Source organism: Halichoerus grypus, chromosome 1, assembly GCF_964656455.1.
Source record: "Halichoerus grypus chromosome 1, mHalGry1.hap1.1, whole genome shotgun sequence".
NCBI lineage: Eukaryota > Metazoa > Chordata > Mammalia > Carnivora > Phocidae > Halichoerus > Halichoerus grypus.
The window spans coordinates 67649072-67676715 of NC_135712.1; the positions used below are offsets into that span (position 1 = coordinate 67649072).

The 27644-nt window shown below is 51.5% G+C and overlaps 1 protein-coding gene across 6 annotated transcripts in view; it reads right to left on the reverse strand.

Moving 5' to 3' along the window:
* Positions 1-27644, reverse strand: part of MYLK (myosin light chain kinase) — a 260972-nt gene that overhangs the window by 50305 nt on the left and 183023 nt on the right. For 5 of the 6 annotated variants that reach the window (XM_078066769.1, XM_078066774.1, XM_078066775.1 and 2 more), the window contains 2 exons: positions 23084-23200; positions 13475-13561 (listed from right to left, as the gene is read on the reverse strand). In XM_078066769.1, coding sequence (XP_077922895.1) covers positions 13475-13561; positions 23084-23200 — 204 coding nt within the window. Of the gene's footprint in view, positions 1-13474; positions 13562-22658; positions 22733-23083; positions 23201-27644 lie in introns of those variants that run through there. The other variant, XM_078066780.1, reaches the window with a different exon arrangement.

Below are 27644 nucleotides of genomic sequence, written 5' to 3' on the forward strand. Positions count from 1 at the left end.
TGCCAAAAGCTAGAATTTATCCAATTGTCCCCCAACTGGAGAATGGATGAACTATGGTATAGTTATACAATGAAATACTACTTATCAAGAAAAAGGAACAAACTACTGATACACAGAACATAGATGAATCTCAATGACTCATCTTTCTCTAAGAGAGGCCAGACTCAAAAGGCTATGAACTGTATAATTCTATTTCTATGCCTCATTCTGGAAAAGGCAAAACTATAGGGGCAGAGAACAGATTAGCGGGGGGTGGGGACAGGGCGTGACCGTTAAGGGGCACAAAGACATGTTTTAAGGTGGGGGAACCGTATTTTGATTATGGCACTAGTTACATGGCTATATGCAGCTGTCAAAATTCACAGAACTGTGTCCTAGAAAGGGTGAACTTTACTGTATATAAGTTATACCTTAATACAAAAAAATGGGAGTCACTTAACCAATGAGATCTTCCCTAACCACTCTATATCAAATAGCAACCCCCTGCCCCCAGCTCTTCTCATCTCCCTTACCCCCACTTTATTATCCCCCCCCATGGCACTTAGCACCATATAACAAACTATATATTTACTTGTTTATTTACTGTCTGCCCTTCCCCTATGTCTAAAGCAAAAGGTTTTCGAGGGCAGGGACTTTTTCTTTTTTGCTCACTGCTGTAGACTCAGTGTGCCTGGGACAGAGGAGGCACTTGGTAACTATTTATTGAAGGAATGAGCAGTGGTAACGTTAGCAATTATTCACCCACAAAGCTTCACCTCTGCAGATTACGGAGAAGCAGCCCTGTGTCCTGGCTTGGACATTGCTGTGTGCCCACAGGCAAGTCAGCTGACTTTGCGGATTATCAGCTGTGCATCTGTGAAACGGAGAGTGCGGCTACCCACCTGAGAGCCACGCGAGGACTGTGTGAGGAGGTGATCTCTGAGATCACAGAGCTGATGACTACCAGGCATGTGGTGAAGCCCAGGGTGAGGCCCGCTTCCACCAAATGCACCCTGGCGTGTCACCGTTATCGATCCGCCTGTCCATCTCACCGAAACTTACTGAGGGCATGCTGTGTGCCCGGCAAATGCCAGTCAGCACACATCCCTAACCTGGGAACTGAGAGGAAAACCACACACATGTAAGAAATCAGAGCTTGTCCTCAAGGGCTTAAATGTCAAGGCGTGTGGCCCACAGGAAAGGCTTTTTTTTTTTCCTTTTGTCATAAAGGATATTGATAGGACAACTGGCAAAATTTGCATAAGGTCAATAAATTAGATGATAGTATTGTATCAATGTTAATTTCATGTTTTGATCACCAAACTGTGGTTTTTATAAAGGACTGTCCTTGTTTTTAGGAAATATACACTGAAGTATTTGAGTGTTGAGGATACCATGTGTGCAACTTACTTTCAAACTACTCATAAAAATTATATGTACAAATATGTATATATGTGCATATGTGTGTGTAGAGAGGTAGAGGGAAGGAGAAAGGGAAAAAGCGAGGGAGAAAAAATATATGATAAAGCAAACATGGTAAAATGCTGATATTTAAGGAATCAGAGCAAAGCGTATACAAGAATTATTTGTACTATTTTTGCAACTTTAAGTCTGAGATTATTTCAAAATAAAAGTTAAATAGAAAGTTTTTTTAAAAGGTTTTATCCAAGGGTGCCTGGGTGGCTCAGTCGGTTAAGCATCTATCTGCCTTCGGCTCAGGTCATGATCCCAGGGTCCTGGGATTGAGCCCTGCATTGAGCTCCCTGCTCAGTGGGGAGCCTGCTTCTCCCTCTCCCTCTGCCTGCCATTCCCCCTGCTTGTGCTCTCTCTCTCTGTCAAGTAAATAAATAAAATCTTAAAATAAAAATAAAAATAAAAAAATAAAAGGTTTTATCCAGGGGGCACCTAACTGGCTCAATCCTTAGAGCATGCGACTCGTGATCTCGGGTGGTAAGTTCAAGCCCTACGCTGGGTGTAGAGCCTACCTAAAAAAAAAAAGAAAAAAAGAAAAAAAAAAGTTTTATCCAGACAACACGATTAGGTTGTTCAAATGAAGGAGAAAGAGCATGCACTGTGGGCTGAGGGGATGACTAGGCAGGGATCGATGGTGGGACACAGGACGGAACTCAGGGCTACAGAACAACTGAACTGGAGACAGAAAGGCCCCATGGTTCAGGAACAGAGAGTGGCTTGAGTTGAGGATCACGGTGATGTTTGGTGGAGGCTGTCCAGAGTGCGGGGCTGGGATTAGAGAACAGCGGTATGAAGGCAGTGTGACAATTTAAATTAAGGAAAATAAAAAATTCAGTTCCTCGGTCATAGTAGTCATGTTTCAAGTGCTCGATAGCCACACGGGGCTCGTGGCTACCATACTGCACAGACACAGAGCATCGCTGTCCTCACAGTGCTGGTCTAGAATCCCAAGTCTGAGAGGTAGGTCTTTGTCCACAGTGAACAGGGAGTCCTCACGCAAACAGCAGTCCAGCTGGGCTTGAGGACCCCTGGAGGTCTCCTCACCTCCTGGGGACAAGGCTATCCAATTCAGAGGCTACTGCCATCCTTTGGGAAAGAAGTGATCAAGGTCCAACCTTGGTAAAGGCAGCAAAAAAGAAAACACAAATAAGAGACAGAAAAAAAGTTAAAACAATTAGGGGCTGAAGGGAGGTACAAAGATTCCTTAGAGATTTCTGGCTTGGATAAATGGGGAAAATCCTAGTGACAGAACACAGAACTTGGGAGTGAGAGAGGAGGCATTTAGCTTAGTCCGAGTGAATGTGGTAGATGAAAGAATTAAACCCGCTTGTAGGCTAGAAGCCCCGGATCAGAATTCTAGAGGGAGGCTGGCGGAGATTGGAAGTGAAAGACTCCAGAATCAAACACGTAATCATAATGGAAACTGTGAGGATGGGTCAGTTCTTTGGGGGAAAGAATTCAGTGAAAGATGGGAAGGGGCCAGGGTCTGATCCCAGGAGATGCCCATGGTGAGGCGCTGGGATGAAGGAGAGGGCTGTGGACCTCAGCAGATGGAAGGAGGACTGTTCCTGCAAGCAAGGGTGGAGGAGAATGGGCCCGGGGGAAGTGGGCGTCAGGTATGACGAGCGCTGAGTGACGGGGTAAGGTGTGAGAGGGCAGGTTCCATGAGATGGTGGGGTCAGAAGTCACTTCAGAGGAGATTCTCAAGGAAACAGGTAGGGAGTCAACTAACCTGACACGAGTTCTGGAGTTGAAGGGACAAGGAGAAACAGGGTGACAGAAGAAGAAATGTCAAGCAAGGTTTCTTCCCAGGTGAGAGAGGAGTACAGGTCTGAAAGCAGAAGGAGAGGGAGAGCCCCAAGATGGGACAGCATGGGAAAGCCCTTAGAAGCGGGTACCAGATGGGTTCTGGAACAGCCACGAGAGGCTGAGCCACGAAGCCCCTCCCTTCTTCATCTAGGGCTGCTGGGAAGGGACAGGCCCTCCAGAGACGCTGAAGGGCTGCTACCACAGCCAGGATCTGACCTCCCGTGGAGAGCGAAAGCCATCTGTTCAGAGGAGCTGTGTGGGGTTGCTGTTACTAGCTGAGCTGCATCCCCCCACAATTTTTATGTTGAAACTCTAGCCTCCCAGTACCTCAGAATATGACCATATTTGGAGATACGGGCTTTAAAGAGGTAATTAAGTTATGGTGAAGCCATGGGGCAGGGGTCCTAATCCAAACGGACCTGTGTCCTTAAAAGAAGAGAAAATTTGGACACACAAAGACACCGGGGTACATGCACAGAGAAAAGGCCACGTGAGGACACAGTGATAAAGCGCCCATCTGCAAGGCAAGGAGAGAGGCCTCAGAAGCAACCAAATATGCCAACACGCTGCACTTGGACTTCAGCCCCCAGAACTGTGAGACAATACACTTCGGTTGTGCAAGCCCCCAGTCTGTGGTATTTTGTTGTGGCAGCCGTAGGGATGGACGCAGCTGTGGATGGGCTCTGGAGGCTGGGAAGGAGCGCGACAGGCCTGGAATGGTGGGCCAAGAGCAAACAAGGAGGACGATGGCAGCACAGCATGAAATCACATGACCCCAAAGTCCCACTCTACGCTATTCTTGGCAGCCCCGGTAAACCTACATGGCTAGAAGTAGAGCCTGAACTAGTCTCTATCTTCTTGTGTCACCGTTAAATGGATCGAGGGCCAAAATTTTATATTTGTTCTATACATTTGCATCTTCCACTGTTTGTATTGGTTAGCATTTGAAGCTGGTTTGGTTCCTATTAGTAAAGACAGTTTTAAATGTTAATGAAGTTCTGTATCCTCTGCCATACATATTTTATACAAGCATCTGCTGAAATCCATTAACTGTGTTCAGGGCTTAGAAGAACATACTTCATGGGTCGGAAAGCAGAATCCCCTGATTCTAAAACCTGGTTTCTCACAGAGAGCTGGACTCAGTGCCTGTGGTGTCTAAACCACGATCTCACCGTCCTTTTCCCCATTGGGTTCTTTCCCCAACAAAACACCAGCCAGCAGGGCACCTCACATTGTTTCCAGGTCATGAAAAAGGAGATAGATTCCTAGGTGATTCGTCAGGCTCATAAAAACCAGATGTGGCCAAGGTAGAAACAGGACCCGAGCCTCCTGTTGCCTCTACTCCAGCTCACTCTCTGCTCCATCCCCAAATCCAGGCCCTCGAGACTCTTCTCTGTCCCCTTGCAGAAAGGCAGTGGGCATGGGCTCTGGAGCTGGGCTTGGGTTTAGTTACTGCCCTGTCGCTCCCTGAGCTGTGTGACGTAAAGCATGTCACTTAGCCTTTCAGAGCTTTAGTTCCCTCACTCACAAAACGTGAAGGGGAGAAGGAAAATTTGTTGTAAAGCGTTAAGCTACGTTGTAAAGAAGGTATCGTACAGAGAGCATGCTCTAATACCAGCCCCCCACCCCAGTCACCCCTCTTCCCCAGACGGATCCCCAGGGGACTTCTCTGTTCATTCCTTCACCTATTCATATGTCACACTGTGTCAGCTGAGCTCTGTACCTACATGACATCGTTCATGCTGCTCCTGGAGCTCCTTCTCCCAGTGCAAGTCCTCAGTGGAGGTAACACTCTTGCTGGTCCAGATGCTTAAACTCTCAGCTCTCCTTGGGTTACTAACTAGTTTCCTCTACTCTGCAGTCACCCATCTTATTGTCTTATTATTAATGTCAGCCCTGTGTCTCTCATTCCCTTCTCCAACACCTTACACGTTTGCACCAGCCATTGCCAGAGAGGAATATCCTAGAAGGAAAATAAAATCCAACGATCTTTGCAAATCCCGTGGCAGCTATTGGCCACATGGTCAGGCTAGCAGCTAATATCCTCCCACTGCCTGCCCCTTGGTCCGTCCCTCTGAGGAGGAGCTCAGTCCTTTTGCCCAGAGGGTCAGCCCCAGGCAGCAACTCTTCCTGGCCTAGCTCTGCTCCCCAAACTTGGATGCCCTTGGGGTACTTTGCTCACTGCTGCTCTCAGAGTGCCTCTTTTTATCCCTCTCTCTCATTTTAGCTGGAGCCCAGGCCTCTCTCCTCAGCCCACCTATACGTCCCATTACCTGACCGTCCCCTCCCCTGGCATATAGTGCAAGCCCAATGTCCAAAAGCAGATCCAGGATCTTTTCCCCAAACCTGCTGCTTGCCCCTCCCAAGGCCCCCTCCCTACCATCTCCTGTCACTAACATCGGTCAATTCCACCCACTTAATACCTCCTTGGTCTGCCATTTTCCACATCCCCACTGTCACTATTCTAGTCCCAACTGTACCACCTCTTCGGCCTCTGGGCCCCTGTCCCCGCCCTAATACAGCATCATTCCGAGGCCATCAGTTCACCGTTTAAACCTCTCCAATGCCAGCCACTGCCACTGAGGATTGAGTCCAACTCATCTTACAAGGGCCTTCGAGATCCGTCCCCAGCCCTCATCCCATCTTCTTTCTTACTCTTCCCTCTTGGGGAACTCAGTCACCCAGGCCCTCGATGCTCAATGTCAGTGGTTTTCCAAATTGAGTGTGCATTATGAGCTCCTGGGAAATTTGCTAGAAATACAGTTCCTGGCTGTCTGGGGCATGCTGACGCTGCTGGGCCCTGCCTCACCCTTTGGAGGGGGCTGTTCTATCCCCCACACCCAGTGTCTTTCTGTTTCTGTAGCACCAGCCTTCTGCCTTCAGCTCTTCTGCCGCCTCTGGTACCTTCTTCCGGCAGCCTGCAGCTCACGCCTCACTACTGCCTGGCTGGGCTCCATGCCCCTCCGAGGTGGTCGTATGTCAGCACTCACCAGAGGCATCGTAACTGCAGAAACCCACGGCCAACACGCATACACCACAGCAAGCTTCCTGGGCACAGGAACGGGGCCCATTTTGTTCACCTTTTGTACCCCCAGTGCCCAGCATGGTACCTGGCACATGCTTGGAAAGCTATTAAAGGAATGAGCGGAGCCCCTGGGGATCTCTGTTAAGCTGGGAGTGCCCCAGAACACTCCACCCCAGCCCTGTGACCCTGATCCTGGGAGATAAAGCCCTGGAGCTTGAGTCCCTGTGCGATTTCCCATGAGAAGGAGCTGCCTCCTTGCTCTGTCACCAATTACATCAAAGCTGTTGTCGGGTGCTGAGCCTTCTACTCTAAAGAGGAGACTGAGGCTGGAAGAGGTGAAGCAGCCCAGTGAAAACATCATGAATCAAAGCCTGACCCTGGAAGCCTGCTGGGAAACCGGGGGCAGGGCTGGGGAGGCCGGCCTCCTGTCTGAGCAACCCACGGATTGCTTCTGCCCCGGCCTGCCCAAGCCCTGACCGACTCCTTGCCTGGTGAGCCTTCCTTCTGCCCCGGCATGGGGGAGGAGGTCAGTGTCCACAGAAGTTTCCAGACTGCTCAGTGTGAAGGCACAGGAGGCCTCTCCCATGAACCAGCAGGGCAGAAGACCTGAGCAAGCACTTGGGAGATATTTACAGAGCCTGAGGGTGGGTCTCTCAGCGTCAAAAGGGTCTGAGACAATGGAAAGCAAAGGAAAATTAGGGAGGTAGCACCAACAGCTTTGGGTACACGGAGGTCCCTGGATGTCTGCTTCTCTGGGGACATTTCCCTTTTTCGGTAGTTAACTAAAAATAGACATCAAACCCTTTGCAATTCCCAAAATCAGCATTAACTTTCTACTGCAGGCTCCTGAAGGTGACTCAGGCTGGGTGAAGTATGGAGGGTGCACTCACACACAGGGCTGTGCCAGGGAAGGAGGGTGGCTGTGGGGACCCGAGGAGGGAAGGCTGAATCCCACTGCCCTGCGCTCGGGCAGACGCAGGGCTCTGGGACAACCCCCAACACCTCCCCATTGCTGGCACACACGGGGCCCCTTCCAGGATGTCCTTCTAGACAGACCCGTGGAGGATTATTGGTCATTTCCCCAGAATTAACATCCCCTCATAGGAAAGGCTGTCATACAAGAAGATTCCAGAGGAACACTGCTCTTCTTTGTCATTGCAAACACTCATCCCCCAGCCCCCAGGACACAGGAGGCCAGGATGGTTGTGCAAGAGGCACCTGGCATGGCCAGGAAGGCAGCACCAGCGTCCTCCCTGGGGAGGACTCATCCTCCCACTTCACGGGATCACGGGAGACAGGGGAAGACTGGGGAAGGAGAGGAGGGGGAAGTCACAGGGTCCCATGCGTGGCAGGGTGGGGGGTGACGTTAGGCATTATCCCTCCTCACGGAGCAACACTCGGGTAGAGAGACACTGGGAGTTGGTACCAGCTTTCAAAGGCATTTGTGGAGATACCCCAGTTTTTCTTCCAGGATCCCAGTGTCAAGCAAATCTTGATGCCAAATCTCAACCTGTCTAGCATTTCCTTCTAGCTCTTTGAATCCTATCGTGACTTAACATTCCCCATGACTTCAAGAGCATATTTAAAAGAAAGATGTGATCCTGGGGGAATCTTTCAGGAAACCTGGGTACTACCTTGAACATCCAAAGATGCTTTCAAGTTGACGTGACTTTTGGTTTTGGAGAGAGACACATACAGGAGGCCAAGGCAAAGGTATCTAAAAAGCATAATCTGGGATGGCCCATCGCGGCCACTGAGGCCAAAGTGACCAATGTCAGGCCAGCGCCACGCACAGAGTACAAAGGGGTGTTCTGTCTGCGTCATCCCCAAATCCCAGAAGTGCAATAGAGGCAGGGACCCTTAAAGCCTGGGAACTCATGAATCTATTTGAAAAAGCAAATGATTATTATATCCCTACCTCAGGCCAGGCACTGACATTTCAGAAATGAACAGGCCCTGGTTCCTGCCCGAGCCCTGTTATCAAAGTGCCCTATGCTCATGTATCTCTTTTCTAAAAGACCATCAGCTCTACAGGCTGATAGGAGGAATCCCCAAGTCTGTTACCACCTGGCATTGCCACGTCTGTATTCTCTAAAACCAGCTCTGAAGCCCCATCAATGTTCCATGCCAATCCCCTCCAGCTGGAATACCTGAGACCTGGACCTTCCGCTTAAAGCCTCCTTCCCATCAGGATGTTTCTGTTATCGGGTAAAACAAGTGATACTTACTGTAGCTTCAACCCATCACATATCGGATGATATGAAGGGGAGTTAGCTGACCTCCCACCTGAACTGTATCACTCAAAAAAAAAAAAAAAAAGCATTTCATTGAATAGACTGATGTCAGAGCTGGAAAAGCCTGGGCTCAGTTGGAGATAGTCCCCATCTGACAGGCCCAGAAACAAATGGCTTTGACCAAGTCCACATGTTCAATCAGAGGCAGAACCAAGACTTTTGTCCCTTGCTTTCTAGCCTAGTGGCTTTTCTGGCTATGTCTTGTGCCCGAGCACTGCCCCAGAACCAGGCACAGTAAAGGGGCATCTGGAGGTCCAGCGAGGATGCTGCCATCTCCCCATGCCTACTCAACCCAGGCAGAGTCTTAGATGCTTCTCCCCTGGGCCCGTGCACTTCTCTCTTGTTCTTTCTCCAAAGGTAGGGGACAACCACTCTGGACTGGAGGAGTGGATGAAGTGTTCTAGGAGTGCTAACAGTAAGTTCCCAATGAGGGGTGAAAAGTAGCATTAAAAGGAAATCAGGACAATTGACAAAAACTGAATATAGACCATGCACTAAATAGTAGTATGGGTTTAATGTTAAATGTCCTGATTTTAATAACTGCATTGTGGTTATGTTCTTAGGAGACACACAATGACATATCTGGAGATTAAGGGCATGATGTCTCTAATTTATCCCTAAATGGTGTATGTAGATCTAATCTATATGATGCATGGTGAATATATATGAATATATACATAGTATATCTATATCTGTATGAATATCATGAATGGTGAATAAATTTATATGAATACATACATAGAGAATGCTAGGATGATAGAACAAAACATAAATAATTGGTGGATCTAAGTAATGGGTATACAAGAGTTCCTTCTACTATTATTGCAATTTTTCTATAAATCTGAAATCATATCAAAATAAAGTCATAAAAAAATTCCTCTTGGGAGGCTTGCGGCAAATACCCTGACAGGTCTGAGGATCCCAGCGAGCATGGTGGGGGTTGCCCTCCTCGTCCCTTCAGCTCCCATGGCAGCAGACCCCTGCCCCCTCATGGGTTGGGGGGATGTGTGTGGACAGCACAAAGTATGCCTCTGAGACCAGCAGGGCATGGGGCTCTGCAGCAGGAACATGGATCAGGGTTGGCCTCACAGTTCCCAGATCTTACCAGCTATCAGACTCTAGGCAGGACACTTCAGTTCTCTAAGGCTCAGTTTTGCTCCTCTATAAAATGGGACCAACTACTCGTAGCTCAGCTGAGTGAGACCTGCCTGAAGTGACAGAGCCTGAGCACCTGACGGGACGCCTGCTGCACGGGGGCTGGGCAGGTGCTAAGTGAGCACCTGGGTCGGTGCGGGGAGGGAGGGGTGCTCACAACATTCCTTCTGGCATCTGTGCAGTTCCTTTCTCCAGTGTTTCAGCAATGTTACCATTCCACTTCAACCACACCACATTCCTCTCTCCTTCCTAACCTGGCCCAGAGTTCCCCGCCTCCCAAATCACCGCAAACTGCCACTCCTCGCTCCTGGACTTGTGACTTGGGGTCTGGCACGTTAGCTTGTACTTCTGTCCATTTCCTCCCATCCTGCCACCTGGGTTGGCCGATGGACTTGGCTTTCCCCTCACGGTCCTCAGCAGGACTCCTAGGGGCTCCCAGGCCACTGCGTGGACATGTGCCATCTACCCTCACACCTGACAGCTCGCGCACAGGACTGAACAACACAGCTGAGGGTGTGGAGGTCGTGTGGGGAGGGATCTGGCTATGATCTGCTTGACAAGAAAAACACTTGGCCTTCCCTCGGTTACTGGCAGGAGAGATGGATTTCCTAGTTAGATTAGGTACTTCCCAGCCCTTGAAAAAAATGAACACACATATACAGCCAGAACACTCGGGGACAAGAGAATCTGGGCTTTCTCACGGGGTCAGAGATGTCTGGGATGAGGGATGGCTATGGTAAGAGAAAAAGACAAGCTGCAGAGGTGTCCAGAATGCATGATGTATTTACATCTGCATATGTAAATCCTCAGAAAAAAACAATTGTGAATATAATTGAGGAGGTGAGTAGAACTGAGGGTAGATGAAAGAGGGCTTTCATGTTGTCCCTGGAACATTTCTATACTTTTTAGCATGTTTAAGGAAGAATGCATACATATGTAATTAATAAATACTACAAATTATCCCAAAAAGTGAGAATAGAATTGGAGGTGCAGGTCTAAAAGACACCTCCTTCATTTTCTATCTCCGAGCAGCTACCTTCTCAGGAGCCTTCAGGAAGGAAGCTCCATGGTGTTCTAGAAGCATCCAGAGAATTCGACAGGTTTCTGAGCACAGGTGTGTAAGCAGGTGGAGGGGCCACCAGAACCACCCTGCTGAAGCTCTCAGTGTCCAGGGGGTGATGGGTGGGGTGATGAGAGGCTGGGCGGATGGACCATTCAAAGTGGTCCTTACTGTACATGGAGACACACTCTTCCATTTCTTTGGGGGGGGGGGCGGTGTAAGACGTCTGTCCTGTCTGTAACTGTGACCCAAAGGCTAGAGTAAAATTCCCCTTCCACAGACAAGTGGGGTCTGCTGGAGTTAATCCACTCATGAATGTGTTTATTTGCTATGAGGGAGACAAGCCCTTTCCATCAGCCCTGCCCTTTCCCCTAAGCAGTACCACTGACTGAGCCCCACTCCGCACTCCTTCCAGAGGGGTAAGAACCTTTGCTTCCAGCTCTGTTTCTGGCATCTTGCTCCCTCCCTAAAGAGTGGAGACTGTGGGCTGGTACCAGAGATAGTCTGAGGACCTGGGCATGACGGGCCCTGAGGCAGCACCACACTTAACAGAGGCAGGAAAGGAGATTCCCTCTGCTTCTCCAGCCCAACAGTGCAGGCTCACCGTGCTTCAGGCCTGACCGACCTCACGCTGGAATGGGCCAGAAGCTTGAACAAATACTGAAGCCTGGATCCTACCCTCAGAGATTCTGATTTAACTGAGCTGGGGTGTCCCAGCAGAAGAGGTTTCAGAAGCTCCCCAGGTGAATATAATATGCAGCAGGGTTGAGAGTTCCCATCCCAGAATTGGACGATGACAACTTGATTGGCCTTTCCCACAGCCTTCCCTCCTCCAGCACAAAGGCCCAGCTCTCGGGGCTGCTCACTGTCTCCAGCCTGTTTTCTCCTTCACCGCTCTCCCCTTGACCCCACACCTCACTTCCTCCAGGATCTGCCTGGAATGGATGTGCCAGAGCTGAGGACAGGAGGCTGATGACGACCCAGCTCAAACTCCATGCGCTCTAGCTTCTGCTCCCAGGAGAGGTGAAGGATGGCTCAGACCCCTATGTCACAAGCCCCAGGTGCTCTCCTAAGATCCCATTTTCTTGTAACAAATAGAGCACAGGCCCAATCCTCTTGGAAAAGAAAATCACCAACCCATTCTTATTAGGTTTTTCTTACAATTATTTATGCATTTCCAGCAACTTATTAAATGTCCATTCCTGATCATCTGAGCTCCCCACTTTGGTTAAATATCCATTAGACATTACAGTTCCAGTTTGGCTATCCCACATACTGAAGGCTGAGCATCCCCCTGACAGCTGGCTGGTATGTGCACAAGGAACCCAAGCTCATCGTTAGGAAGGTAAATATGTAGTTCTGAAAAGAAGAGAATAAAACTAAGTCACAGAACTCTGCCTTGTCACAGAAAAAGAGACTCAGCCTTTTAATTAATCAAGCTCAGTCACTTTGCTCCATTAGTATGGGTAATTAAGAGCTTGTCTTTTTTTTTTTTTAAACATAGAGTGTATGGGGGATGTTCAAGCCACTCCATACCCTCTGTTAAAACTGGGGTTTCAAAGCAGAGTTTTAATAAAATGAGACCAATAATTAATCAATAGGGGAAGCCAGGACCGCACTATGACTGTTGTGGTCTCTACGCACCTTCGCCTTCATGAACCCCTTCCTCCATTTTAAAAAAGAAGAAAAAAAATGATATATATGTATATACACATACATACATACACACATACAAATTATATTTTACAGCTGCCCTGGTATAAAGATAAATATATTAACGTTATGAGTTAAAACATTTTTCTTTGACCTGAAAGTTTAGTTTTTCTTCTACTTCTATAAGAGATTAGATATTTTTGTGGGCCCTGCGTGCTGTGCCTGATAGCTCAGTGGGCCCTGGTCCTCCAGGTGAGACCCAGGAAGAGGGAGACTGTCCTGGAGAGTCACTGGAGAAGCTCCTTCCCTGAGTGGCTATTTATACCACAGTAGCAACCCAATTCTAGGAGACTCCATAAGGCCCTTCTATGAGCAAGGCCTAGCGGCAGCCCTCACCCTACAGAACAGCAAGCCCCAGCCACATCACCAGACACGGGGCAGCAGGGCGCTGCTAAGTGCTCTGTGAGTGTGCGCGAGGCCAGGGTCACTTTGAAAGCAATGAGGTGGCCTTTCGGAGGGAGTCTGTCTCACGTGGGGAGGTGCTCCCAGAGCTGAGGCATGCTGGAAGGGACACGGCATTTCCAGTGCACACTGGGGAGCCCAGTCTGGCTTAAGTCTAAGATAGGAGTGAGGAGCTGGGGGCGGGCTTGGAAAGAAGGGCCAGGCCGACGTCCGAATGTGCGTGTACAAGTGTGGCGGGTGTGCCGGGACGGTGATGTGTGTGAGGCTCCCTTGTCTGGGACTGCAGCCAGGAGTGGTAAGATCTGAGCTTGGAAAGGTCTACCGGCAGGAAAGACTCACCTGGGAGGAATCGGGAGGAGGAGACTGGGTGAGAAGTACAGAAGGCCTGAGTGTGGTGGCGAGTGCACGTGGACGTGTGGAGGCGGGGAGAGGTGGGCAGGGTCACGTGGCCGCTGGCCCGGGCACCGGGACTTCCCAGGGCTCGCCGGGGTGCAGGCGAGGGGGCTGGGGCTCTGATGCTCCCCCAGTGCTGGGCTTGCCTAGAGGAGCTGAACAAGTACTTACTCTCTGTTCCTAGCACAGGAGGAAGAGAGCTCTTGGGCCTCCGGGCTTTCATCTCTGGGGCCTTGGCATTGTCCTTGGTGGGAGCATCTGGAACAGAACAGGTAACCACGAACATCAGTGGGCTGCTGCCCAGGGAAATGAGCCGAGGAGGCATCTCAATAAAAAATTCCCACCCCGACCAAAATTAGAGCCCCGCCACCCCGTCCCGCTCCCCATTCCACTCTGGGGGCCCTCAGTGCCTGCTGGGCAGACGGCGCCTGCCACTGGGCACCTTCCTCCACAGCAGCACCAAAGAAGGAGCGTCCACTCCACTGCGCCTTATAAATCAGGTGGAGAGAGCACAGTCGCCCAGGCAAGATGGATGGACAGGCTGTCCTGGGAGCTAGTTAACACGTTCCCCTCTACGGCAGGCACGTGCTGCCAGGAATCCCATCACTGGCAGGGCTGGAGGAGAGTCGGTGCCCTCTGCTTACCTCTCTCCCATCTTTTTCCCTTCACTGGGCATTCACTCACTTGGGCTAACCGCTCTGCATTTCCCAAAGCCTGCTCTGTATAGAGCGGTCTCTCATACAGAAGAAGGAGAGGACAAGGCCCTTGCCCTTGGCTCATGGCCTGAAAGGGGCCTGCACCTTCTGATTTCTCAGACTGCCTTCTACACGTGGCCACTGACAGACCTCCAGACCAGATGAAGGCCTCGGAGCAGACAGCCGGCCTGCCTCTCCCAACCCCTGGATGAAGCCTTGGGCCCGTTATGGGAGCTTCTGCACCCCTCCTCAAAGTAAACCCCATGAAACCCTGCAGAGCCTTCTGGGTAGACCTGAAATGGGACATGGGTGGGTGTACAACTCTTCAAGCCTCTCCTTCATATTCCCTCATCCATATTAATGCCAAGCGTGGACAAGCCCTGGGGAAACTCTCCCTTGTTGGGGCAGCAGAAAAACATCATACTGGGCTGGGCATAAAAGGCCTTACTGGGCCCCGAGGAGACTGGGCTTCAGGAAGTATTGGGGAAACCAGCCAGGAACTTGGATAAGAAGCAGCTGGTTAAACAGCTATCACTATGCTCCAGCATTTTCCCCAGGAGCATTTTCCCCACAAGGAACTCTCTTCAGGGATGTGCTGGGAGGGAGCCTCCCCCTCTGAGCCCCTTCCTGCCATTCCCTTTCCTGCTCCTGACGAGAGGAAGCTCAGAGGGAGGAAGGAGGGGGTGGGACTTTCCAGCCAAAGCTTGGGCCGCATTCCTGTGGCTTGGCTGGGGAGGAAGAGACATCTTGCTGTCCTGACTCCTAGACGGGGCAGTCCTAGCTGCTAATACATGCCCTCTCCCAGGCCAGCTCCTGGGGCTTTGCGGGGTGGACACAGGTTGCACAGAACTAGGGCCTGGGGATGAACCCTTTCCCAGCACATGGACTCCTGATGCTCCCATCTGGATGCATTGCTCCTTCTGGATGGCATTTGCCTCTCTTTCCTGCTTCAGATGGTGGATCTGCCCATGTGAATCCCCCGACAAAGAGTCCGGCTTCCTTCCCCACCTGAAGCCTGCCCACTCCCAGTTCTAGCTGGGTCACCCAGGGCCGAGGCCTCGTGCAGGCACTGTCCAGGCTCAGCGGCAGCTCCAGGCACACAGGCCTTCAGGGCCGTGGAGACGATCTCCTAGGGAAGTCAGCCGAAAGCTGTACACAGGTCACTGCAGGAATGATGAAGGGTCGGCCTGAAGAAGAGCTTCCTCACAGTGTATGACAGGGAACGGTCCTGAGGAAGCACAGCTGGAAGAAGGCCTTTTCAGCAGCACTTGATAACCTGGCCCCCTTCCCTGCCTCCATTCCTCACTGTTATCCTTCTGCCACCTTCTGTTAGAGCAAAAGGAGCCCCAACGGTGAGTCCGGGGTCCCTGCCTTCCTTAGCTGACACTGCCTGTGGCCGGTCCCCTCAGCGGGCCGGCCATACACCGGGTCCCATGTGCATATGGATGGAGGAGCAGGAAGTCCCATGGGGGGGGATGGGGCTGACTTCCCTTCCTCACATGGGTATTTACCCCAGGCCTAATGGTCATTCTCAGCTACAGAAAAATCCTCAGTACATGTCTGTCAACCTCTGCGGTGCTCAACATGGGCTGCCCATTAGCAGCACATGTATCTAGGTCTCTCACTCCCCAGATCCTGGTTTAATTGGTCTGGTTAGGGGCCTGGGTGTCAATAGGATCCAGAAGCTCCACAGATGATTTTAATATGTCACTCCCCGTCTCTCTCCTCAGGCTGTGTGTGTACATGTGTGTATATGTGCCTGCGTGTCTAGAGGTGGGGGTGGGGCCCGGGGAGGTCTCGGGGACTAGTCTAAGAGACAGGAATGCCGACCAGTGCTTCCCTTGATGTCTGGGGATCAGGGTGCCATACACCAGGGCATGAGTCTGTGGTTCCCTTGTTTAAGGCCCTCCCTTCAAGACCTGACAGGCACCAATGACAATTTACAGAAAGCTGCACCCCAAAATGTGTTTGTTTTCCCCCTTTTTAAGGAAGAGGAGGAGAGAGCCAAGTATGCATAGAGAGTTCTGTGCTCCTCGGCTTGGATACTCTCTTTGCCTGTCTTTCTTCTGGTGAGTTCTGGGACATCACAGGAGGGAGATAAAGAAGGATCAGGGTTGTTGTTCTTGTTTTAACTGATGCATAACTGGAGGCAAAAGCCAGCAAAGGATGAGAGACCTGGTGCTCCCGGGTCCCTAAAGAAGGGACACAGAGACTGGGACCCCTTCTCTCCTCGCAGGGTTGTGTCGGCCTTCGCTTCCAAGCACCCTTAGAGTACAGACCCCAGAGAGGAGGGTTCTAGCTTTGGCTTTGTCATCAGCAATCTTGGGATCATGAGCAAATCATTTCAACCCCTCTGGGTCTCTATTTCCACATCTGCACAAAGGAAATAACACTTATTTCCTCTACAGCACAGTGTTAAAAAACTCAAAGGAGAGAGTGGTGCTCGGAAAAGGAGAAAAATGATCATTTACCTACGAATTCACCCCTCCTGTTTACCACGTTTCCTCACCTTCCTCCGAATCTGCTTTAAAATTCTCCACCTTCAAAATGCCCTGCCTGACCAGCCCCTACGCGCACGCTGCGTGTTGCCCGCCTCCGCATCTGTCCTCAGCTTCTGAGTGCTGGCTTGACGCTGACGTGTGAGTACACTACTGTCATGTGTTCTGAGCTTTGTTTTTAGAAGTTCTGTGCACTTTATCTTTCCATCTGACCATGAGGAAAGGGACTCAAGTTTCCCTTTCAAGCCAGGCATACCCCTAGACTTGGAGCCCCCCCACCAGGGGTGAGACTCGCCCCCTCTTCCCTCGGCAGTCCTCCCGCCCCACGGGGGCTGTGCACACACCACAAGCCACTAGCCCTCCATGAGAACGGCAGCGAGGAGTGGGCTGGAAGGACCATGTGCTTAATCAGAACCAGCTTTTGCTTGCATGGATGCCCAGGGGACAAAAATAATAGTAATATAAGTCTAAGCGCAGCTTGTATTTTCTATTTTAATCAGTTGGTGATGAAATTGAACTCCATTTCTAGATCTGGACCCCAGGGCTGGAGTCCATTGCTGGCCTGGTTGTGCCCCCAAAGACGGATGGGGGAGGAAGATGGCAGCAGGGAGAGGTGGGGGGCCTCTACATGGAGTGGTAAACGTGTCCTTATATGGGCAACGGCTCACCCCTTCCACTCCTGGGCTAGCTCGGACCCAGCCTCCAGGGCAGCAGTTTTGTTTCTGTCTTCCCCAAGAGGTTGGTTCCCTGAGATATAAGCCTAAGGCAGGGGGAATGAGGTGTCAGGAGGCTTCTAGAAGGGGGTCCAAGCTTCCAGGAGCTCCACGAGGGGGCAGGGCAGAGGGGCTGGCCTCTTTCTCTGCCTGAGGGCAAGCAGCAAGCTGGCATCATCAGAAGAGAGGGCGCTCCAGGCAGGAGACAAGCTTCTTTCTGGCTCTGCCGTCTGGGGCCTGTGAGTCCTTGGGCAAGTTTCCTTCACCAGGAAACCAGGAATCATACCCCAACAGAGTGAATGAGATGGGTTACTTAGTCGGTGCCTGGCATGATGCTACGTGCTTTATCTGCTTGCTTCGGGTTGAACCATACCTTTGCCAATATTCAAGTGTCTTTGGCCTAGCAGAACGGCAATTTTATTTAGTTCCATCTAATGCGTGTTAGCTGCCTGTGATGACCGGAAGGACAAAAGTGAAAGTGGGAGCAGACTTGTTACTAAGGCAGGACCTTGGCCAACGAAAGAAGGTGCGTCGAAATCCACTCGGTCCCAGGCAGGGCTGCCCGCCGGCCATGGCCACAGGAGGCGCGGCAGCGAGGCGCCAAGGCTGCGCTTAGATGCCCAGCCAGCTAGTTATTAGCCACGTGGACTTCAGCAGGCCACTCAGACCCTACGCACCTCGATTCAGGCTGGTCCATTATCACGCTGCAAACCCCCTTGTCACAGTTACGAATCAGCCTCGGGTTGCCAAACCCAACGGCCAGTGCTCAGGCTCACCTATTCTCCTCGGCAGCCGCATCTGACACACTGATCCCATCATTCCTTTCTTATTGAAGTGGCCACCGTTTGGCTTCGGGGACACCCCTCTCTGGGATTTCTTCCTGTCCCACTGTGGCCATTCTTTCTCGGTCTCCTCTGCAGACCTCTGTCCTGCCCTCCTTCTCCTCCTGCCCCCTCCATCCACGTCCACCCTAGGGACCTCGCTCAATCCCAGGACATTCAGTGGCCTCTTATATGGATGGCTCCCCATATCCTGGCTCCACCCCTGACCTCCTAACTCAACTCCAGGTTCATCCAAAGGCCTGCCTATGTGACATGCCCACCTGGATGTCTGATGGACATCTTAAACTTCACAGGTGCAAAATTCTGGTTTGTCCCCCACCCCCTTACATGCCCATCCAGAAAGTAGGACCACTGTTGATCTGTGCTTCCCCATGAAAACCAAGTCACCTCTGACTTCCCTTTCTCTCTCTCCATTTCCAACTCATGAGCAAATCCTATCAGTTCTACCTTGAGAATAGATTCTGAATCTGATCACTTCCCATCTCTTGCATGGAGCCTAAACTGACATCAACTCCTGCCTGGGCCATCACAGCAACCACCCAGCTGGTCTCCCTACTCTCCCTCTTACCCATCCTGGGTCTGGTCACTGTGGTCACCTGAGTGATCCTTCCCAATGTCCAGAGTTGGCCCACCACACTGAGAATAAAGTCTGGTCTCCCTGTCACAGCCTACAGCCTTGCAGATCTGACTGCTGGTCCTCCACACCTCACTTCCCACCTCTTGGGCCCTGGCTTACGGCTCAGCTCCCCTGGCCTTCCTACGGCTGGGAATGCATCAGGCACGGTCTCTGCTCAGAGCTTCACTCTTACCCTTCCCTCTTCCTTCTTCCTTCCAGACTCCTTCTTGCTTCCTTCAGGCCTCTGTTCCATCATTATTTTTTCAAAGAGGCCTCCCAACCACCCTCTCCAACAGTAACGTTCCCTTCCCCACACCCTGCTTTGCTTCCTTCGTAGCACCTGCTGCTGCCTGAGATTCTATGATAGATCTGTTCATCTATATTACCGTCTCCCCCTCACTAGAATGTAAAGTCCCTGAAAATAGGAATTTCCTTTTTGTTCACTGCTTTTAACCTAGCCCCTAAGCAGTGCCTGGCACCGGGATGAATGATGGCAGGGTTGTGCCCACTGGAATGTCACCTCCTACCACGCATATGCACGACGACTCTCCCTGGTCACAAAGCCCTTAATCTCAACGGTAGCTCAGGCCAGATGCCCTCAGCCAGGGTAGCTGGGGAAGGGCAGCCTAAGCTGCCCTGTCTTGGGATTTTGGCTTGCAAAGAGTTTTGTTTCCCCACCTCTCACCTGAGTCTGAATAAGAGGGAATGGGTCACTCAGGCCAGGTTCTGCGTGTGGGGGTCAGGACTGGGGATGGGGGGACAACCAGGTGAGCAGCCCCTCCTGTCGGCCAAGGGCAGGACTGCAAGGAAGTATGGGGGGATTTCCCAGCAGGAGGGCTGTTACTAAGGGAGACCTGGATGTCTCAGAGAGTGGACGCTGACATGTTATTCACTAGACAGAGAGGCCATGCCAGGTCATGGAAATGGTAGGTTTCAGAACCAGATGCACCCACGTGTGAATCCTGCCAAGGTAACTCATGTTCTAACTCCCTGCACATGGTGGCTCCAAGGGCATGGGCTTTGGGATCAGAGACACCCAGAGACTCTCCTGTGAACTGTCTGTGTGACCCAGGAAGGCTGTTGACCCTCTCTGAGCCTCGGTTTTCCCACTGAGAGATACCATGCCTAACTGTTGTATTAACTCAAAATGCACAAGGGTCTCTGGGCACAGCAAATCTGGAAGGTCAGCTCTTGTCCCCCTGGGTGAGTTTTCTGGCAAGTCCTTATCCACTCCAGGCTTCAGGTGCTTTTTGGGGTATAAGTTGACACTTGCCTTCTGCTGCACTTGGAAGGAATAGGGGTGTGACCAGAATTCAGAAAGTGCAAAAAAGCACTGTTTTTCTCAGGGAAGAGACCCACACAGCATGATTAAAATAGTCAGATGTGCTGAATTATAAAGGCTACCTCCCTTTGTCTTTACTATCAGTGGGAAAAACAGGAGTACAGCTAATACTTTGGCCAACGAGCCAATGTCATTTTTATGAGGCCCTGAAATGTATCATCGTATTGGCCACAGATGTATAGTCTTAAAGGTGTTTGGCACGGGCTGTGTGAGTGACAGCTCAGGACTGCAGGGGGCAGGGCCGGCGTGACGTTGGCATGAGCTACAGTCCCCACCTCTAGTTGAGAGGGACCTTGGGAGGGATGCAGTCCTATCCAGAGACTGAGTAGGCAGCTGGAGTTGGAGAGAGACAGGGAGACCCCACAGCATGAACGAACTTGCAAATTCAGTTACTTCTTAGGGCAAGCAGTTCTTCCATGTACTTTAATTTATGACTTCTTTTGAGAATTTGATTTAAAACTATGGGCTCTCTCTTCAGAAAAATGCTCTAATCCACAAATGCACAAAATTCTGCATATCATTTCAAAGGGTGCATGGACCCCCCCACCCCCAGGGTCTTTAAGTTAGGTACTATGGCCTTGGGGAGCAGGGAGAACTGGGAGGATCAGGGGATGGAAGAAGGACAGGACACCAGTTTGGCTGAGGGGAGCCCAGGAGGGGAAAAGGTGCTGCGAGGTGGCAGGAGAACAGTTAGGGAAACTGCAGTCCTTTGTCTAGAGGTGGCTTGTGATGGAGAAATAAAACTGGACATGTCAAGAAGGCCACCCACACACAGGACACTAATATATCTCCAAGTCTAGCAACAGGGAAAAGAGTGGGTGTGAAGGGGGCTGCCCTTTTTCTCTTTGAAAAACAAAAACCAATTAACTGAGAGTCAGTCCTGTTATCTCAGCTGGTCTCCCTCCAATCCCTTTGCTAGCTCTTCTCCTAAGACCCAGCTCCTCGTCCACAGCCCTAGGCCAAACTAGAGATAAATAATGGTGATCAAGATTAGTGAGAGTACAAGGGAATCTGGTAGAAGGAGACCAACTTAGGGGCAAGAAAAGTCCCATAAGTTGCAGAATGAATTCCCCAAACCTTAAAAAAAAAAAAAAAAATCCCCAAATGTATTTTTTTTTTTTTTTTTAAGATTTTATTTATTTCTTTGACAGAGAGAGACACAGCGAAAGAGGGAACACAAGCAGGGGGAGTGGGAGAGGGAGAAGCAGGCTTCCTGCTGAGCAGGGAGCCCGATGCGGGGCTCGATCCCAGGACCCTGGGATCATGACCTGAGCGGAAGGCAGCCGCTTAACGACTGAGCCACCCAGGCGCCCCCCCCAAATGTATTCTATAGGGAAAAAGAAGATTTTATTTTGAAAACAAAGTTTGGTTTTAAAAATAAAACATTTGCTGTTTCTCAAAAAGGTGCTGACATTTTGCCGATAAGGAGAATGAATTACTATCCTGCCTTCAGCTAGCCATGTAAATAGGACCCGAAGAGTCCAGGGATTCCAAAAGCAGATACCCTCATTAGCAGGCTGGGCTTCCTTCTAGATTGGTTGGATCCAGCACAGGTCCTCAGTGCGGGCTGTTAGAAATAGGCTTTTGGAGTCAAGTTCCCAAAAACACTTTTTATTTTTTTTAACTGCAGCACCTGTCTAGAAAGAAGCAGGAATCTGACCTGGGTGGGTGACAGGCAGGTCACACCGGGGAGGACTTGAGAGCAGCAGGCCCTACCTAAAGCCTCAGAACACTGTTTCGAGCCCCGCTCTGAACAGACCATACACTGACTTATCAGATCTGCTCCTGAGACTCAGAGCCCTCGCGACAAACGCGTTCACAGGACTCCAGGGACACACGCAGTCCTCCGACCACTGGCTCTACCACTGGCTACAGACAATTGAATTTGTTTTGCTACTGTATTTTCTTTTTAAACGTCTCTTTTCAAGGCTCTTTTTTTCTTAAAAAATAAAGACTCTTTTTTTCTTTTCTCCCATTCCTAATATATCACAGATCTCGGTTTTTATGACCAGGAAGTCAGATTCTAAAGCCAAGAACGGGGACATAGGTTCCACATCTTGGGGAATGGCAGTGAAATGGGACAGGACTTCATGACCCAAGTGATTATATTCAGGAGTCAGAAGAACAACAAAGTTGGCCTTTGAGTTGCCTTATTTGGACACTAGTTTTCCACGTGTCACTCAGAGTTACTAACCAGGCATTTCAAGGGCAAGAAATTACTTCCCCCACACTACCTTTTTAGACAGTTCCAGGCAAGTAACGAAATAATAAGAAAGCTCTCTGGATGGGAAGGCCCAAGATGGACTTCTGGCCCTGCCTTGGCCCTTAGTGGACCAGGGAACCCGGAGCAGGACACTTTCCCTCTCCACGGCCTTGGTCTCCTACCGTTTAAAATGAGGGCAGTAGCCTCCATCATCCCAAGGCTGGTTCTACTTCTGAGGCTCTAATGCTCAACTTCAGACGGAGGAGAGAAAGAAGAGTCGTGAACACAGCCTGGCTTCAGCCTTCCCTCACTCGGAAACTGCACTCAGATCTGGTAGCCCTCGGCCCCCACGTGTCTCCTTCTCTCCCTCTGCTGTATTATGGTGACTTTTTCTTCTTACAGAGGCAGGCCTGTCCCCTCTAGCTGAAGACGCAGCCCCAACTCACCTCCTGGAGGAAGTGCCCCACATGGACCTCCCGCTACTCCGTCCTCACCACAGGGCTGACGTGCAAGCACTGAGTGGCCTCTTGTAAAATACTATGTAGTCATTTTCCTGTGGGTGTGTCTTTTCTCCTCCTGCCCCATGCCTGGCTTCCCTGCTCAGCAAGGTTCTGTGTGTGCGGATCAGGCCTGGGGACAGGGGAGACAACCAAGGCGAGCAGCCCCTCCTGTCGGCCAAGGGCAGGGCTGCAAGGTCACATGGGGCCATCAAGTTGAGCTCCCATTTTCTTTTCTGTCTCCTTGTTTGCCAACGATGGCTTGACCCCACAAAGCGAATGCCTTGGGGAGGGATGGCAGTCTGGGAGGCTGGCAAGGGAAGGGCTGAGGAGTGGGACTCTGTGTGTGCCAGGGAGGGGTGGGCATGACCTACCGTCCACGGTGACTTGGCAGGAGCACTCAGCCTGGCCGGCGCCATTCTTGGCTATGCACTTGTATAAGCCTCTGTCCTCAGGCAGTGCCTTCTCGATGGAGACAGAGCACAGTGAGCCTAGGAAGGAAGAGGGAGAACGGGTGAGGGGAGCAGGTACAAGCCCAAGACCTGCCCTGGCACCTGGAACATGGCAGGGGAGGGCGAGACACACGGGCAGCCTCTGGAAGCCCAGAAGTCGGGGGTCCTGTGGGAACCAACCCTCTCTCCCTACCAAAGTCAGGGTACTTTTTGCTGATAACCCAGGTCCAATATAACTGATCCCTAAATATATTCCTTCCTGGTACCCTCTTTCTACCTCCCAGTGAGCTCTCTTAGGGAGTCATAATGGAAAGGTGCAGAAGAAGAGAGTGGAATAGTCTCTCCCTTTGGAGAGCATCCCATACAATGGAAGGAGCAGACGGACCGTGAGCCTCAGCACTGCGATGTCACCAAGAGAGATGAGCAGTAGCCAGCCCCAAGTTTACAGCCCTGGGTTAGGAACAGTGGTGCCCAGCTTATAGCAATTATTTGGGCATGCATCTTAGAAAAGGGAGTTCTGAACAAAGAGGTGGGTGAGGGAGGGCAGGAGTCCCTGTCCAGCAGGGGCACTGACCTGCGGGAAGGTCCGCTGGGAGGAGAGGGTACATTTAGCCTGGGATCCTGGGGCTGGCTTCTCAGGCATGAGCTGAGAAGGAAGGCCAACAAGGGGCACTGGGCTCGGAGAGGGGCACTTTGGGGCTGCCTCTCTTCAGGACAGGGTCTTTTGGCTGCCTCAGAGAAGGGTGGCAATGGCTCTCTTTCCCCATGGATCTCTCCACCCCCAGGACACGTCTGGCCTGCTTGGGGGAAGGAGGAGTCAGGCTGGGCATGCACAGGAATCGGGGGTCTGCTCCCTGCCCACCCAAGCTCTCTCATCCCGGGTCTGGCTACTTCTCTGGGGTACCCCCTTGGGGGATCTCCCTCGGGGTGTGGGAGAGGCCAGCTGAGGGTTGGGAGTGCTGGGCCAGGCAGGCGGGCAGTGGCACCCTGGTTCCTGCCTTCAGACACACGAACAAGCCAACAGCATGGCACCTTGCCCAAAGCTGCCCCCGTTGTCAGGGTAGCAGTCATCACACAAGGAAGAGGACAGAGCCAGGGCCACGTGCATCCTGCTGCTTGGAGCCACTGGCTTCGGTCACCACACTCCCCCTACCTCCTACTCCCCCGGCCGGTGGCTCGGCACAAGCCCTTAGCCTTGGGTGGGCAGAGCTGTGTGCACCCCACGTGTGTGTGTGGGGCAGCGTGGCCAGAAGGGAGGCCAACAGGCACTGATCTCAAAAAGTACCCTCACCCCCATTAGCCAGATGCACAGACTTGACCAACAGATAGAAGGATATTCAGAGAACCTCGCTGAGGGTGGAAGGGAAAGCAGAGGCGTACTAGTTCCCTCTGCTTCTTGGCACCTGGGTAATGTCCTAAACAGGGAAACCTTCGTCCTACCAACCACCTCCCTCCCACTTACGCAGAGCCTATTTCTCAGGAAAGGCCTCACTACATTCTCCCACAGGGAGGGCATCGAGTCGGGATCTCTGCTCACTGTCCCTCGGAGACAGACTTTGCAGACATTGAACCAGAAAGGACTCAGGCTGGACTTTTAGGAAATCCATCATGACAGTGAGACTGTGAGGCACAGGAATCTGGGATTGAGGGGAACTGTCCTCCCTAGAAAGAACCTTCTACTCATCTGGGAGGGCAGGAGGATGCTAAGATGACCTCTGGCCCCCGAATTTGAGGCTTAGAGGAAATGCACCCCTTTGTGCCACTTCCCTTCAGTCTGAGGCTAAGGCTCTGTGAGCAGACACCCCACTCCCAGTGAACCTTCTGCTCGAATCCCTGATTGTCCTTCAGTTTCAGCCCCACCCCCACCCCCCCACTGCCTTCAGCCTTAAGCCCAAATGGCACCAGCTGCAGAGACCGTGGTGAGCCCACCAGGAGAAGTGGGGGCATTTAGACCACAGCCCTCAGCCCCTCAGCAGGGAATGCAGCAGAACAGGCAGCTTTTCCCGCTGCCCAAAGCCGGGACCCCTGGCCACGTGCGTGGGCTGGGGGAGGGCCCCCAGGCAGGCTAGCCCAGATTGAAGAATCTGGTATTTCCTGTGGGACAGCTTATTCCTGACCTCCAGAAGAAAAACCGTTTCCCAGAGTTTTTTTTTGAGAAGCCTCAGCCTGGTGGGGAATTTTGAGAGAGAGGTGAGGGGGATGGGAGCAGTCACCACAGAATCAAAGATCCAATAAGTGGCTCGGCTAGAACTGTCCCTGGGAGAGCCCCTCAGGGCCATGGGGTCTGAAGATCCCCCATCCTGCTCTAAGTGTGTGGGAAGACGGGAGGATGGGGGGGAAGGGTGGATGGGGGGGCAGGGTGGGGTGGGGGTGGTCCAAAGCCCTGGACGCTGTGCTGTGAGGATGCCCTCAGTGAGCAGTGTCTCCCCAACCTGGTCCTCTAGGATGTCTTGGACAGTACAACTCAGCTCCAGGTCACCTCCTCAGGGATGGTGCCTTCCCTGTCACCCATAAGCATCCCCAGCCATGGATGGACCTCCTCTGTGCCCTGAGTTTCCCTTTATCCGAGTATGTCTCCCATGGCCATTGCTGAAATACATGCCTGTCTCCTCCACTAGTTCTCAGAGGGCAGTGGCTGTGTCTATTATGAATGTTTTTCCTGAGCCTGGAATGCAGTCACAGTGAAAAAAAAAAAAAATCTGCCATTCTGAGAACAACAAAGCACATTTCTATAGCAGGTGATCTGTGAGGATCTATGCAAGAGAAAGCCATGAACATTTAGTCACATATAACCTACCATTGAAAAAGACCATATAGATTTTTCTTTTTAGAGAGAGAGAGAGAATGAGAGAGCATAAGCTAGGGGGAGGAGCAGAAGGAGAGGGAGAAGCAGGCTCCCCACTGAGCAGGGAGCCTGATGCAGGGCTCGATCCCAGGACCCTGAGATCATGACCTGAGCAGAAGGCTTAACCGACTGAGCCACCCAGAAGCCCTGACCATAGAGTTTCTAAAAGGAAAAAATTCCTACCTCGGAGTTCTTCAAGCCGATTATGCATGCACAGTACTGCCTTGCACATAGTAGGGGATGCATAAATCCTAGTGTTTTGTAGAACGAACTTACACAGGTTTTTAAAAAGCCTTTGCAAGATCCCACACTAAAGGTCATTAAAAATGAATCATCAGTTGACAACAGCAACAAAAATGAATTCTCATTATTAGACGGAGAGATGTTTGCCAGGGAGAGAAGCCTAGTCTAGGGACAGGAAATAGGGCATAAAGATGAAACTGCTTGTCAGGAGCAGCACAGAGCTCCCCTCGGCTCACTGGCCATCCCTCTCACTCCTCAGTCAAGGCCAAGGCCAAGGCCTGAGGAGCTAGGCTGCAGGGCCCAGAAGGGCCTGGGGCAGTCCCCCTGCAGGCCCAGCGGCTGTAAGTGGACACCATCTACTCTGCAGCTCTGGGAATGCAGAAAGGGGAAGGGTACCTCCAACATGTCTCTCCCAGAATTAGCAGTCAACTCCAGCCGAGTCCTGTCACACCTCTTCTGCTCTTCTTGGTGCTAAATGGGGTGAACATGACCATATTTTGGGGGGGCCTGAAAGCTATGAGCCCTATCCAAGCTACAGGGTTCCGAGAAGGCTCCTGAACCTGTAAACACAGCGTCCACTAGCAGTAGGTATGTGGATGTACATGGCAATTGGTGGGGGAGAAGAGCACGGGAGTCTCTCACGGCCAAAGACTGGTGACAACAGTCTGGCAAGGAGACTGGAAGAAGGAAAGTTTGATCTTAGATGAGCTAATAGCACAGGGCTCAGTGCCAGGGAGTTGGGGACAGGGAGGGTGCTGAGGGTGGTGTGAAGGATGGGGAGACCCTCTTAGCCACCCCCTCCACCTTCCTCTCCAGACCACCTCAAACCACCAGCTGATTTCCACTGATGCCAGTAGAAGCGTGACCCCAGTCACCAGCACGCAGTGGTCTTCCGCTCCTTCCTCTTTACCTGCCCCTGCTCCCAAGCCAGGCAACAGGTTCTCTTAATCCTGTCCTTGCTTCTTGAACTGGTTGTTTCCTGTCTGTGCCATGGCTACCTTCTTAGTCCAGTCCCCCTTTCTCCCCGACCTCTTCAGTAAGGCTCCTTACTTGTCTTTGGGCACGGGGTCAATCAAAACCCCTAAACCCCTAGCTGTGTGTGCACTGCTCCTCATTCCAAACTTTTGCATGGCTCCCTAGTGCCTTCAGAATCGTGCTCCTTAGCGTGACCTAGGATGCCATGGGCCATGCCTTCCCCACCAGCCCTCCCATGCTGTGAGCAGGCCTGCCTTTGCTGCTCCTGGAGCCCCTGCCTGGGAAGCCCTACGTCCCCCGCCTTGCCTGCCAGGAGCCCTGGCCCAGCTTATTCAGCACCAGCCTTTCCTGCGGCCCCACACTCAGCTCCCTCTTCTCCTACGCCTACCAGCTCAACTTCGGCACTTGGCTGGAATCATT